This window comes from Aethalodelphis obliquidens, unplaced genomic scaffold (genome assembly GCF_003676395.1).
Source record: "Aethalodelphis obliquidens isolate GAN/ISIS:26980383/991018 unplaced genomic scaffold, ASM367639v1 scaffold2, whole genome shotgun sequence".
Taxonomy (NCBI): Eukaryota; Metazoa; Chordata; class Mammalia; order Artiodactyla; family Delphinidae; genus Aethalodelphis; species Aethalodelphis obliquidens.
The window spans coordinates 23,845,610-23,859,482 of NW_020837946.1; the positions used below are offsets into that span (position 1 = coordinate 23,845,610).

General features: G+C 39.0%; 1 protein-coding gene across 1 annotated transcript in view; it reads right to left on the bottom strand.

Moving 5' to 3' along the window:
• Positions 1-490: 490 nt before the first annotated feature.
• Positions 491-13,873, bottom strand: part of LOC113625337 (PC-esterase domain-containing protein 1B-like) — a 92,643-nt gene continuing 79,260 nt past the window's right edge. The window contains 1 exon segment of the mRNA XM_027115810.1: positions 491-643. Within this exon segment, the coding sequence (XP_026971611.1) occupies positions 491-643 (153 nt within the window).

The window sequence follows — 13,873 nt, forward strand, 5'->3', positions numbered from 1 at the left end:
TTCCTGACACAAAAACTAGTTATCAATTCATCCAGGAGGATGTGAGCAAAGTTTTCTTAGAATTTAAGTATCACCGAAAAGTATGTTTATGAGCAGAACTCTTTCCCTAGCTAGGTTCTGAGTTAATTTTTGCTCTGCACTTTGCATTCATTCCTTAAAGTTACTTAAGACTAAGGACATAACCTCTGTGAACCTCAGCTTCCCAATCTGGATACTGGGGACAATATTGGTGGTTACCCTTAGGGGTGGGATATTAACTCTAGTAAAGCATGTAATGTACTTAGCACAGTATAGGATACATAACAGATGCTTAATAAATATTAATTAATATCACTATTATGAAACAGTTTTGAAATAATCTAAAGATTCCACTCATTTTTCCAGCACATATGCCACACCAGTGAATTTTCTATGCCTCCAATCTATGTTGCAACTCTTCTTCTCTATGACTGTGGTCAAGTTCCTTTTCCAAGTCACCTTTAGTGAGCAGTCAGCTGGATCCTTCCCTCTCGGCCTTCATTAGGCCATGAACTGGCATACCCCCCTCATCTTCAGGCTTCAGGGTGCCAAGAAGATAGACCAATTCTCTTGACATTTCTCCCTGTTCCTCAGAAGCATCTGCTTTCCCTTTCTGCCTCATCACCTTTAGAAAAACCTTTAGTTCTCACAATTGTCAACTAATACTGTTCTCACAGTTTGCCAGCAGATGTACTGGCATGCCCAGTGATGATGGGTTCCTACGAAAGGACTGGGAGTCCTTGAAAATAGAATTTATACTGATCTGGAAAGAGTAATGATTGGAAAGATGGCCTGTTTGGGAAATATTAAATAAATTGCGGAGAATCATGAATTCTTAGTATATGGGACATCTCATATGAAAGAATGCTCAGAGATATCCCTGTGGACATTTTTTTTTACATTACTTGAACTATGTCATGTTTTATAGTATTTATTTCCTTAAGATCTTAGAAATATACCTAGGTTTGCAGTGGAACACTCATGTCTGAAAGGAAATGTCTTAAATTAACATATATTTTTGCTAGATGTGTCAGCTGTCATAACTTAACCCTCACCTTGTACTCAACAGAGCCTATGAGGTCATGGGGGTCAGGTTTGATTGACTGATTGGTTTTTAGATATAAGGGACAAATTTTATACCAAGAAAGAAAGTAAAGAAAAACTCCATTTTTGGAAATACTTTTAGCTAATATTTGTTGAGTTCCTATACCTTATTAAATACAGTTGAACATTCATTTAAATCTTAAAGAAAACATATGAGTTAGGTATTATTTTTATCTCCCATTTTACAGATAGGAAACTAAGATTTGAAGAGTATAGACTACCCACCCAAAGTCACAGGCTACTTAGTGGCAGGAACAGGAATTGAATCAAACCTTTTAAATCCAAAGTCAGTGTGTTTAATTCCCATGCTATTAACACCTCTTCTCCACGAAAGCTAGTTTCTCTTTCCACACAGGTCCTACAGGTGGTTCTACTAATTTTGTTTGTGAACTTTTGTTTTCGCTTCATGATTTGCCATGGATCAGCGTGATCATAACGTGCTGATTTAGCTTCAAGATTCTTCTTCTCCAAATGGAGGGAGTGGACCACCCTCAAACTAGCGGCAGGGTTGGAATGTCAAAGTCTCAGTTCCTTAAGGGTCCAGAGAAACCTCCCTCCCAAGAAAGTTGTGGCCTCTGGGCTTCTTTCCAGGCTCAGCCTGCGCACAGGACTCGATTGCTCCATCTTGGTGGTTCTCAGTGGAGAACTCTTTGTCTTGGACCCTGTTCTTGTATTCTGCTCAGTGGACTTGAAAATTGGAGATTTCCTTGCTTCCTGGTCCTCCCTGTGCCTGGGAAACAGACATGGACTTCTTCTTTTCTTCTCTTTATTCAGCAAAAGAACAGCCCCACCAGTTACCATCCCTTGTTTCAGCTCTTGGAAACCAGCCTGGGCCAACAGTTAGGCCCCCTGAGAAGAGAAGTTTAACTTCCTTGGCCTATTTCCCTCCTCAATAGATTGAAGAACTGAAGAGAGAAAAGCTTCTCAACATATACTATATAATACTAAAATGTACTTTAAAAAAGACTTTAGCCTTGCATTACCATCATTGGAGACAATTTATACAAGCTAATATTACCTCCTATATTATCACCCCCCCCCCCATAAACCATTCCTTTCCTTTTCCCCTCCTTAACTGAGATTAAGTATAAATAGATGCTTGGGTAGAATGACTTCTTGCAGTTTGCAGGTGTGAATGCTTGTGACAACCCCAAATGCCATGATCACCATTTATACAGTATCTTTTATTTTGCTGAGGCAGAAATTTGTATAGTGAATGTGGTAAAGGTTGCAAGCTGCTCACAAAAATCCCTTCTCCTCGTTTTCCCGAGAGCACAGCTGAACTATATTTCCCGGTCTCCCTTGCGGTCAGGCAAGGCTAGAGTGGCCAGGTGCTAGAGTTCTGGCGCTGGTGTGCTCTTACATCCCTCTTCACTGTCTGGCTTCCTGACGTGGACCCAATAGCCACCTTGACAGGATGACAGAACTCTGTCATCCTGGCCCACTGAATGACTGCCACTGACCTGAAACTCTCCTCCTGACTTTTATCTGAAAGAGAAATAAATGTCTTATTCCCTGAGACACTGAATTTGGAGATCTCTTTGTTATTACAGCATAGCCTATCCTAACTGAACCAGTGCACGTGTGGTCTTGAGTACACGATTCTTAGCTAGTGAGAGTACTTAGCAGAAGGTGAGCGCCTACCCTTCATCATGACTTGCTGTCTCCAACTCACCTTAGTGTAAGCAGTAACTTGCCAAGTGGCATATCTTTTGAATGTGGATGGAACATGACAATACAAAGGAAACCGCTAATGTTGGTTTAAAAAGTAAAATGAAATTCAGTGTGCCTAAGAAGGCAACAGATCTTAGATAAAAGGTGAATGTTGTCTATAATAGTAAAATGCCAAGTTCATATCAGTGATGTGAATAATTCCATCATATGCTTTATATACAGAAAGAACAAAAGATTTTATTCTTAATTCCGTTTCTGATGGCTCTACCCCAGGATTAATAGCTATCCATGGGCAGGAAACATAGCATTCTATCCTTTAGAAATTGACTGGAAGAAGCTTAAAGGCAGATGGTAAAGTCATAGCTGTTGTCAGTTTGAATTTACATATATATTAATATTTATAAATTTTAATACAAATTTTAATAAATTAAATTAATATATATATATATTTCCCTTTGTACTGTTTCTAAGACCCTAATGAACGTGCTGAAGTCTGGTTAAGTCCTGAGTGTTTCCAGAGTTCACACATGGACCTTTTGTTACATATCCCATTTTTTAAAATCTGCTAAAGGAGACTTCTGCTTAGTACAGTCTTGTAATAGAAATTGTTTTTATAAACATATTTGTTAATATGCACCTAGAAATGTCACTCATTTATTAATAGGTTGCCTACTTTTCTTCCCCAAATGATTCTTCCTTGAAATTAAAAGGACATTGTTTTTAGTGTTAAAAGCCTGCAGCCTCAACATGAGGTCTCAATAATCCAGCTGGTACCTATTTGTCTTTGTAGATTCATTTATTCTCTCTTTCCCAAGGTTATTTTAGCAACTTACATTGTTTGTAATAGAAGTTGCTTCTGTTTCCACATTGGGCCAGAACTGATTGAGTAATAACATTAACAAATACCATGAACTCACATAGCACCTTTCACCACAAATTCTTTCCAGTTACTAACTTATTGTCTCCTCAACATTCCAATGGTCAGTGAAAAGGGTATTATTCCCATTTTTCAGTGGGAAAAGGGCAAACATAAAAAACTCAGAGCACAACTATATCTAGAAATCAGAGCCTTTGACGTTACTGTCATACCATTTTCCTTTGTCTTCTCCTGGTTATTCTGAGTGGTGTTGCTGAATGTAACCTCATGCTGCAGTGAAGTAAGCATTAGCTGGATTCCTGTGGCTGGCATTTCAATTATTAAAGTATGACATAAACAAACAGTGATATGTCTACTATGTGCAGGGCACAATGCACTTTTACTCTGAATCTTTGCAAGTCCCAGAACCTTGAGGTTTTATAGAGGGTCAGAGTACTGGCATTAACTTCCTTCCTTTCCTATTCTTGCAGGTTTGCTCAGGTAAAAGAGCATATTAAGACTCAGAAAATATGATCCTGTCTTTTTGGGTTAATTCAGGACTCCAGGTCCAGCACCAAGGAATGTTGATCATTTCCAAAGGGTTCTGGAGGTAGCTGGTTGACCATTTTCAGATATCCATGAAATGCTTTCTTTCCTCCTTGGGGCAGGGTTGGCAGGGGGAGAGGTTCCTAAAACTGAGAACTTCTCTTCCTGGTAATACTAAAAATTGATTTTTATTCCTTTCAAGAGCAATTGGTATGAACTAGGGGAATTGTTGACAAGCAACACCAATCAGCAAAACATATCGATCTGATGATGCACAATAGCTGATGATGTACAAAACCTTAATATATTAAACTTCATACAGTTTTAAAAGATCTATCTTAATTTCATAGTTCTAACAAATTGGAGTTTCTTAAAAGGAAGAAATCTTTACTGACTTTCTCATTTTTAAACAATTCTCGTCATAATATTGAGCAAGAAGTTTGCTGTGATTATTTCAAAGTTATTCATGCATCCTTTTAAAATTTCCTTTAGTGGACAGGTAAGAACCATTAATGATCTAGTAACATAACATTATCATTTGATTGTATTTTTCATTTGTCTTTAAAGACAACATACTTTACAGATACAACTTCTCAATGATTTCCAAAGCTAGGTAATTTTGGTTTTTTTAGAAGAAAGGAAAACTTTGTCTAATTAAACATTTGTCATTCATTGCACTTGATATAAGAACATATTGGGGAAAAATTAAAATTTAAAAGAGGACATACTAGAGATCCAAATCCCATAATGGCCTAAAATGTCAGGAACTGATCACCTATATGCCGGGAATTGATGGACCTGCACTCTTACTTGCTAAGTTGTTGCAGAATGCATCTTCTTATGCAATATTCATTACATCAATAGTATTTTGGAAGAATCTTCTGTGTAACCAGTGTCATCCTAAAAACCATTAAATCTGTGAAAAGCAAGCTTCTAACTTTAGGGAGCGAGAAATATAATTGGGAAATTAGGGAACAACCACAACAACAAAAAAACTAAGAAAACAGTAAAGGAATAGAGAAAATAGACCTGAGAATAATTGCTACAGGATTTCCCTTGAAGGGGAAGGAAGACCTTTCTCATTTGACAAGTGTCTTATCTGGAAAGACTTTGCAAAGGAAGTGAATTCTGAAGACATAGTGAAATGTACATTACCTGACAGGGGTTCTAGGTAGAGGGGATAGTGTAAAGCCTGGGAGAGTCTAACATCCGTGAGAAATAGTGACTTAAGCAAGTAATAGATATAGGTGAGCAAAAAAATTAGTAGTTTCCTAGAATTCTCTTCTTGTATCTAGCACAAATAAAAACAAGTCTCTTTTCAAAGATTTTATCTGCATTAATCCTTTTAAAATTATGTCATTAATGCATGGGCATTGCGGCACATTTGACTATACAGAAAAACATGAGGAAGAAAATAAAAACACCTAGAGATGCCTAACTGAAACTTTCCTTTTCTTTCTGGTATTTTTCCTTTGCATAAGTATGAATACATATATTTATGTAATTGGAATCACACCATATGTGCAGTACACTACATATTTTTAATAATTAACTTTACAAAAAAATCACCTCTTTCTACTGATCAAGGCTGTTTCTCCAAGACTGACCTCTTGAGACAGAATATCTTAACCAGTTTTGCGCTAATCAGCAGAATTTCCCTTAATAATTAAGCATTCTGACTAATCCACATGTTCCTTTCCTATTAGAACAGGGAGTAGTAAGCAGGAAACAGGAAGCTCATATCTTTCTCATGGATGTCCAAAGTTGTGTAACTGGCAACAGGGAGAAATGAAATTGAAAGACTACATTCATTTATTTGTCTACTGTGACTTACTTAGTGATTGCATAGTATGTGCCAGGCATGTTGCTAGGCTATGGTGAGATAACAAGACAGACACAATCCAGTTCTCAATGAACTCAGTGTAAGGACGACACAGTTACCTGACTAGGAAATCCAAGGACAGCGTGGTAAGTACTAAGACAGAAAAAATGCAGGATGTTATGGCAACTCATAATTTAGGCTGGTTGAGGAAGTCTGTTGAAGACATTGGATGTAGCAGTGACTAAACGAAGCTGAGAGTTGGCTAAGAGTTAGCTGTAGGTCAAGGAGGGAAACATGAGTTTCAGGCAGAAGAATGAATTTTCTCTGGGCATGATACAAGAGCCACAACAAAGCCCTCAGTAGGGTTGAAGCAGAGTGCAGTGAAAGGTGTGGGGACAGATAACAGGACAAGAGAGGTCAGAATCAGAGCAGGAAGGACATTGTAAGCTATATGAAGAAGCTTGGAATTTTCAGAGCAAGACGGGCTCATTAAAATATAAAAGTAGGAAGCAACACGATCAGATTATATGTTCACTCAAAAATCCTATCAAAGTTACTTTCTTAATTTTAGTTACAATTAGTTCATTTATTTAATGTTATTATGATACTAAATACTTCACTTACATTAAATTATTATTATTCATAATAACCCTGAAAAGTTAATGCTATCCTTCCAGTTATTTAGAGAGGAAACTGAACTCAGAGAGGGTCCATAATTTGCCCCAAATCACCTAGCTAATAAAACTAGCAAAGAGCTCAAAGGGAGATCTATTTTACTACAAAGCCCATGTTCTTTCCAGTGGAACAGACTGTCTTCTAGTTATGCTCAGCACTAACTGTTGGATGAGGATGCCAAACTTTATTTGAAACCTAACGAGAACTGGAGAAGCCTCAAAAAAAAAAAAAAAGGTAAAAGCGTGCGGCAAGAGTAGGAGGTGTACTAGGTAGGAGTGAAAGTGTTGAGTGAGCCAATTCCTTTCAGCAATAGACTCCACTCTACGTAGATCTGCTTAAGTGGATTCCTATGTTCAAGAACTTGTCAGCCCACTAATATAATCCTTTCAGAACATACAGGTTTTCTTTTATTGAGGGGAGTTTGATTACATTGGCAACTCCAAGTAGTCCCAATTTCCTTGATTCTTTGAGTTTCTGCATTCATCTTCAAGGAGGAAATAAAAGTTCCACTGGAAATAAATGATGATTTATTTTTACAGGTAGCTGGTAATTCACATGAGAACTTCTAAAGGATAAATAGCCATTAAGAAAGTTCTAATAAGGTAGAGATAGGCAATGCAGGAGAGCTTCAAGAAAGTTTTGGTGTCTTATCTTTCATTGCCTATATATACTGCTTGTGTTCAAAGTCCCTTATTCCTGTATTTTGTCTACAAGCCAAGGACAGTTTCTCACAGCAGATTCAGTGAAATACAAATAATACTGTTCAATTGCTTTTGTTCACAGTGACTAACTGTGTAGCATATGTTTATAAATTAACAAATAGCCAAGGAGTTTTCAGAGCAGGAATTGTTCTTAGAGATAATTTAGTCCAGTCTACTATTTCATACACTAGGGAACTGAGACTCAGATTGGCTTAGAATCTCTTCAGCCTCATTGCCTGATTTCCTAAACAGTTGTTTTCCCTCAAATATCCTCAGTTGGCTCTATACCAGCAATGCTTGTTAAGCCAATCTGATTTAAAAAGAAAAACTAAAAGCTTACCATGTTATTTCTTTATTAGACCAAGCTGCAAATCTCTAACTCATTCAAGTATAGATAGTGTACTATGAATTATCTCTTTTGTAGACAACATAAAATATCATTCTATTTCTTTGCCATTTTCTTTTTTGGAGGTGTTTTGACTACTTCCATCCTCCTATAATTGATATCAGCAAAGAATGCTCCAGTCAGGGAATAAGAATTGTTGAAGAAGTATCTGATAGAAATGTATTAGCTTCAGGGAGAATATCCAGTTATTTCAACTCACCTGGTTTGACTGAAGAGTGTTACTTTACTGTGGGGAAGTGAAGCATTCCACGTCTTGCTCACCTTCTGTGTGACCCCTTCATACCACACCTCTGTTGGGAGACAAAAGCAAACACCACAGAGCTGAGAATTCCCAAGGGCTGAGGGCCAGGTAATCCTTTCAGAACTGCTCTAACCTGATACTGCCTAAGGTGGGACTTTGTTAGTTTTTGAGAAAACTAAAATCTCTCTTTCTTTTCTTTTTTGACTTCCCTATTCCTTTTGCCTAAAATAACCATCTCGTAATCCCAAATATTTTGTAGTCATCCCTCAGTATCCGCAGGGAATTGGTTCCAGGACTGCCCCCCTACTAAATACTAAAATCCACAGATGTTCAAGCATTCAAGTCCTTTATATAGTAAATGGTGCAGTATTTGCATATAACCTATGTACATCTTCCTGCATACATTAAAATCATCTCTAGATTACTTATAATACTTAGTACAATGTAAATGCTATGTAAATAGTTGTAAATACAATGTAAATGCTAGGTAAATAGTTGCTGGATTGCGGCAAGTTCAAGATTTGCTTTTTGGAAGCTTCTGGAATTTTTTTCCAAATATTTTTGATCTGCAGTTGGTTGAATCCAAGGATGGGGAACCTGTGAATACAGAGGGCCAACTGTCTATCCTCTTATGGTAATTCCCTGACCTACTTTCTTTTGGAAATTATTCTCTTCAAAGATAAAAAGTGACTATCAAAGATTTTGTCATGAGACAGAATTGCTGATCTGGGAATAATCAAATGACTTTAAATGAAAATAACTGCCTTACATTCACAAGGACGCATCCAACTTAAAAACTCAAAGCACCTAACAATCATGGTGATTTTTTCTAATTTCCCCACAAAGGAGACATGGGAGATGAGACATGAGGTATGATGTCTTAAAATCCAGGGTATGAATGAGGCCTCCTGCTAGAGTCCAAAAGCATCTGGGTCCTCCTACTTAGAGAAGACCATGTAGACATTGGCTCACTTTCTTCCTGCTGGAGACAAGAAGCACTCCAGGCCTTAAGAGAGTCCCCCACTCTCACCAATTAAGCAGGAAGACTTTTTGTCCCTGGTTTCCATGAATTCCCAGTGGGATGTTCAGAAGGTTTGACATCCAATTTTTCTGAATTTGTTCAGTGAGTGGCTTTTCGGAGGTCTCTGTAATCAGTCAGACATCCCCATAGTCTTAGGGAAGAGATGAGTCTCTTGCATATTCTCTCTAAAATTCTAATCAAAAAGCTCATGCTGGGGCTTCCCTGGTGGCGCAGTGGTTGAGAGTCCGCCTGCCCATGCAGGAGACACGGGTTCGTGCCCCAGTCTGGGAAGATCCCACGTGCCACGGAGCGGCTGGGCCCGTGAGCCATGGCCGCTGAGCCTGCGCATCCAGAGCCTGTGCTCCGCAACGGGAGAGGCCACAACAGTGAGAGGCCCGCGTACCACAAAAAAAAAAAAAAAAAAAGCTCATGCTCAGTGTACCCAGCCAGAAAATGTTGGCATCAGCCATAATAGCCATGAATACCAAGGTGCCCTGGCAGGCACTAAGGCCAGATAAATAAGGCAGCATTGCAGAACCTCAGACCCTAGAACAACCTGACCAAATACATTTGAACCCTTTCTCCACTACTTAGTAACTGTATAACCTTGGGTGAGTTACATTTCTGGCTTCAGGTTTCTCATCTTTAAAATGGACATAAGAGTACCTAGCTCATGTTTTTTATCTTTAAATCAAATGAATTAATATGCGTAAACTTAGGCTATACTGTGCACATAGTAAGTACTCAAAAAATGTTGTTCTTATCCTTTTAAATGTGATCACCCCATGTAAACAGAAAACGAATGACCCATTTGTGACCATAATGCAAGTCACTTAAAATTGTAGACACCAAAGGTGTTCTTCAAGGCCACCTTTTGAGCAATTCCAGGTGACATTTCACATAGTTTTTGCAAATACAGCTCCTAGAACTGTGTCACTTGATGATACTGGTATGCTTTGAAAATTTCTCTCTGCGGTTTCCCGGCATCATGGGTTTTTTCTTTTGCTTTTTGCTTCTTTCTTCTTCACGAATAATGAATATTTTTACTCTTATGGTCTGTATTGATTTTTTCTGGCACCAGTGAGTAGAATGCAATTTATCCTAGGACACTTGAAAATGAGAACAAGTGTATTCTTTTCTCCTTGGTTACTCCCAGATCTAAGACTCCTATGTGGTTAAAGTGCAGCAAGTTAACATACAAACCCAAGTGATTAAGTCCCTTTACAATTGGATGGAAAACTTATCTAAATTGCTGTTGCTGCTGCTAAACCTGTGTGGAAGTTGCCAGTCTTTTAAAATGATCTTTCAGTGTTGTTTTTCTCTTTAATGATTAAAATCAAACCAACTGGTAATTATTGAGCATGTGCTATATACAAGGCACTTTATGGATATGAGATTATAAGATAGGGATTCTTCAGAGAGACAGTGAGCAAGCCCTATGTTAAGCATATGCAATTCATTCTTTTTATTTTTTCCCTCAGAGACTTTTAAGTGCACTTTGTTCAGAAAATGAAGGAATATTACATGAGAGCAACAGAAATCCATTTCAATGGAAACTAGGGTCTACTTGTGAAAATACCCAGATTTGCTCATAAAATAAAGCCTTATCCAGAAAAAAAGCCCAGATAGTTGTAAAATACTGGGGCCAGAGAGACACCTAGCTTTTCTTTAGGATTTCCACCTACAAAAGTTTATAGCCAAAAGCCTGCCAAAAGGACTAATTCCTGAGTAGAGTTTTCCAAACTCTTACAATAGCAACATCAACAATCTCTTCTGCCTCCCGTGGGGAAAACTTCTGCAGAATGAGCTCTGTTGCCACCATCTGTCTGTGCTCTGCCCAGCCCTTCCCTAGCCTTTGTCATCTGGCCAAGTTCAAACAAAACCAGCTCACATTTACAGGTGTCAAGTATTTTTCAAAATGGTTCGTACATGTTAACTCATTTTGCCTGTGTAACAAGGTGGTTCTACTATTTTACAGATGAGGAAACTGAGGAACCCAGAGATTGAGTGGAACCAGGGGCTTCCCTGGTGGCACAGTGGTTAAGAATCTGCCTGCCAGTGCAGGGGACACGGGTTCGAGCCCTGGTCCAGGAAGATCCCACACGCCGCGGAGCAACTAAGTCCGTGAGCAATGGCCGCTGAGCCTGTGCTCTAGAGCCCGCAAGCCACAACTACTGAAGCCCGCATGCCTAGAGCCTGTGCTCTGCAACAAGAGAAGCCACTGCAATGAGAAGCCCATGCACCACAACAAAGAGTGGCCCCCATTCGCTGAAACTAGAGAAAGCCAGTGTGCAGCAATGAACACCCAACACAGCCAAAAATAAATAAATTTATTTTTTAAAAAAGGAGTGGAGCCAATTGGACTAGTAGCTGCTGAGCTTCTGGTCTCTTAACCCCCTTGTTATGCTGCTACAAGGCAGTGAGTGGTCTCAGTGGAGATAACAGATTCACTGGGGGTGGGGAGGGCTGGAGGGGGCAAGCTTTCATATCCTAATTTTTTCATCTAATTCAATAAAGTTTCAAATTTTTAGGAGAATAGAGAAAGACTCACTCTAACTGAGCACCTGAATTTGATAATAACTTTTCACAAAGTTGGTCTCTAAGCGGCAATGCCTCTGAGAGAGAAGAAGCCGTGAGTAGTCCTGGGCAAAACTGTGACATGGGTGAGATTCTATCTGTAATGAGATGGCCCCAGAATCCCACTGTTTAGGGAAAACCCACTGTCAGCTGCTTGGGATAGAAAGTGAGGGCGTGGGCATCTAAGAAAGGGCTCTCTCAGTCAGCTTGAGAAAGCAAAAAATAGTTGTTTTTGCTTGTGAGGAGAGTGCAGGTAGTGGGATGAGACTGGTGCCCAAAAGGGAAACAGTGACAATGTAAGTGTTCGGGAACTACATGGCTGAAAGGGCAAGTGAAAATGCCCCTGGGATTTCTGGGGCAGGGTGGGGCTCAGGGGAGGAGGTTGTCTGTGTACAATAAAGGATATTTAAGTATTTAAGTTGGGCCTTTCTTAAAGTTTTATTTGGAAGTGTTTGTACTGCTTCAATGTAAACCCTATTAAACCATTCCCCAGCGCCCCACCCATACGCTGGGTCCCATCCATGCATCTCTTAGGATGGGAGGAGATGTTTGGTGGGAATCTGGGAAGGGGTGAAAATCATCTCTGTGCTTAGCAGGGGCAGAAGTAGGGACACAGGATCCCAGAAGCAGAGGAGCTCATGGGAGCTCTCGCCCTGAGGAAATTTGCAGAAGTCACAGAAGCAGCTCTTGGAACTGGGGGAGTTTTACACAAATATCTAAATTTCAAGGAGCTGTCATCAAGATAATATGTCTCCTCATCTGGGTGTACTCCCTCTCCCTAAGCATCTAGAGTTCTCATAAAGCCACTTCTTCAGTGCACTCCAGATTTAGCTTTACAACTCTCTTGACTGAACGGAGAGTTGATTGTCTATTTTTGATATTCCATATTCCCTTGACCCTTTATCATGGTTGCTCTTTTTCGTCGTCACCAAAAAAAAAAAAAAAAAAAGAAAAAAGACCTGTCATTTTCAATGGTGAGGCTGTCCTCAGAATCTTTCATTCTCTCTGGAAATGACCTGGGGCTCCTTGTACACAAACACAGAAACCAAATAGTCATATCATCACTGTGTTCCTAACCTTAGAGACTCTTAGCATGGGTGTGGGTTTGCATAACAGGGAAACTAGCATTGACCTGGTACAAATGCTAATTAAATGTTAAAAAAAAAAAGTCAAGGATAATGCTGCAATGATGTAAAAGGGTGTGTGTGTGTGTGTGTGTGTGTGTGTGTGTGTGTGTGTGTGTGCGCGCGCGCATGCCTAAAGCAACTAAATGTATTAGACAGTGGAAACAAGGCTCAGGGCGAAAACAGAAGGAAAAAAAAGTTTGTCTGAATGGATAGAGAAAATGGTTCCCTCTTCCAGGCAAGTGGGTGAGTCACCAACTAGGTGACAATGCATGTCACCTAGTCTCCATGTTCTGTCCTCTACCTTTAAAAGGGGGACTGGAATACTTGAGAATGTCACTACTTAACAAAAAATATCTTCAAGATACATGAGACTCGTGTAATAAAGTGCATGCATCATTAGAAGGAAAGATCTGCGTTTTGGGGACTCTGTGATTCTATGGTGCTATCTGAAAAAGTGAAAGCAAAATCATACTTACCAGCAAAACTAAAAGAGAAATTCAAGTTACATTGAAAAGGGAAGACAGTGGAATGGAGGAAGAGGTGGGGAGAAGAAAAGAAAAAACGCTAATATTTATCAAGGAACGTATGTATGAACTTCATGTACTTCTCTTTTTTTTCCCAAGAGAAAGGCTAGATACCATTGCAGTGTCTGTTGCCTAAATTCACTGTTAATTCATGTCTCTGGAGACACCTGTGTGGTCAGGACAGTTCAGCATTCAAATTACAGGGACTTGCAAATAAAAATGATTAACACATAAAATGTCTCACTGTCTTTGTCTTTTTTGTCTTGGCAGATGCTCTTTAAATATGCAAAAGTGAAGGAAAAAATAATCTCTCTTTTTTTGCCCTTTGGGATAATTTTTATTGTAGGAAACAAAATTTTCTGATGTTGGTATACTCTGATTCAATTAAACAAATACTTTCTGCTTGCTCACCATCAAAATGAGGAAGCTGCTTGCCCACAAATGCTCTACAGGAAGATTCAGAAGAAAAAGGAATTGTAGTTAATCCTTTCCCAGGTCACACCTAAAATAGGTCTCTGCTAATAGGGAAGTTATTTGTATTTTAAATATAAATACACATTTAAGAATATGTTGAAGGAATC